Below are 1,255 nucleotides of genomic sequence, written 5' to 3'. Positions count from 1 at the left end.
AAAGGTGAAGCAAAAGATGATAAGAGGAGGAAGAAGAGGAGAAAGGAAGAAAAAGGAGAAGATGATGGAGAGGTAATAGTGCAACCCCCCCCTTTTCAAAAAAAAAAAAAACTTGGACCAGTCAAATTTTACCGATATACAGTGCACCCACTTTGTTAATAATCTAACCAGCCAAACTGATAAGTTACTATACTGTAATAAAGCCAATGAGATATGAGGATTTCAATATATGCACTGCAGAATAAGGAAATGAATTAGCACTAACATACTCAATACTTACTTCTTCAATGCTAGTGCTGTGATCAGTCGAAAGCTGCACTGCAGTCAATTTCATTGCCTGAGCAGGAGCTTCATCTGCCGCTACCTTACCTCCCCTTTCACCCAATGTCACTGATGACTCCTCAACTATACCATCCATACTTGACCCAGTGTCCACTTGTCCCTTCATCCACCCACTACCTCGAACTGCCTCTGGCTGATATTGTGCCACAATTGCCCTACTATCACCTACATTCATCACATACACATCCTCATCCCTCATCAACACAACTAGCAAGCAGGAACCCATCAAAGCCAGCTCTGGATTTGTATCAAGCACCTTTTCTGTCATATCCAAGTAAGCGAGCTCAGTCAAATCTAGAGCCCGTGACAATGCCCTTAAAACCAATTCATGGTCAACCGGACCAACTCTTCGCTTCTTCCCACTCTGTACAATCCTCTCTTCTACTCTATTCTCCTCTACCTCAACCTTCTCTTTCTCCTCCAATCCAAATTTCCATGGAAACAAAGACCTCCTCCCTTGACTAGACTCCTTATGTTTGGTTAACAACCCTTGTTTCAACTTTGACAATAACAGCCATCTCCTACTCACAGCTGACCCGGCTTTGTTGACACTGATGGCATCATCCACGGAAAATGCAAACCTCTCTGATCCAGAGAGATCAAGGCCATCTTCTTGATCATCCTCCGCCAAAAACTCCCATAACCTTCTTCTCCTAGTCTCTGTTTTCTCCGATTCAAAAGTCACTCTTTTGGCTCTCTCTTTGTCTTCCAATTCATTTTCACTAATTAAGACTGATGGGTCATTTTTAATTTCAATTTCCTGAGTATTATCATTTTCATTAACACTAACAGTAACATTATTAACTGTTTCATCTGGCTCTTCAACATCCCAAAATAAACCTTTTAACTCATTATAAACAGCTCTATAAAGATTACCCATCAAAAATTCGGGCGCATCAGGGCCATGAAAGCC

At 41.4% G+C, this 1,255-nt stretch overlaps 1 protein-coding gene across 1 annotated transcript; it reads right to left on the bottom strand.

Moving 5' to 3' along the window:
* Nucleotides 1-187: 187 nt before the first annotated feature.
* On the bottom strand, nt 188-1,249 carry LOC112100709 (protein phosphatase 2C 29-like; the record flags this gene model as incomplete). Its single annotated transcript, XM_024190015.1, has 1 exon — nt 188-1,249. A coding segment is annotated over one exon (1,062 nt), but the record flags the coding sequence as incomplete, so codon positions are not given.
* Between the last annotated feature and the right edge of the window lie 6 nt (nt 1,250-1,255).

The sequence above is a fragment of the Citrus clementina genome, unplaced genomic scaffold, assembly GCF_000493195.1.
Source record: "Citrus clementina cultivar Clemenules unplaced genomic scaffold, Citrus_clementina_v1.0 scaffold_2451, whole genome shotgun sequence".
Taxonomy (NCBI): Eukaryota; Viridiplantae; Streptophyta; class Magnoliopsida; order Sapindales; family Rutaceae; genus Citrus; species Citrus x clementina.
This window is presented reverse-complemented; position numbering and strand designations above follow the sequence as displayed.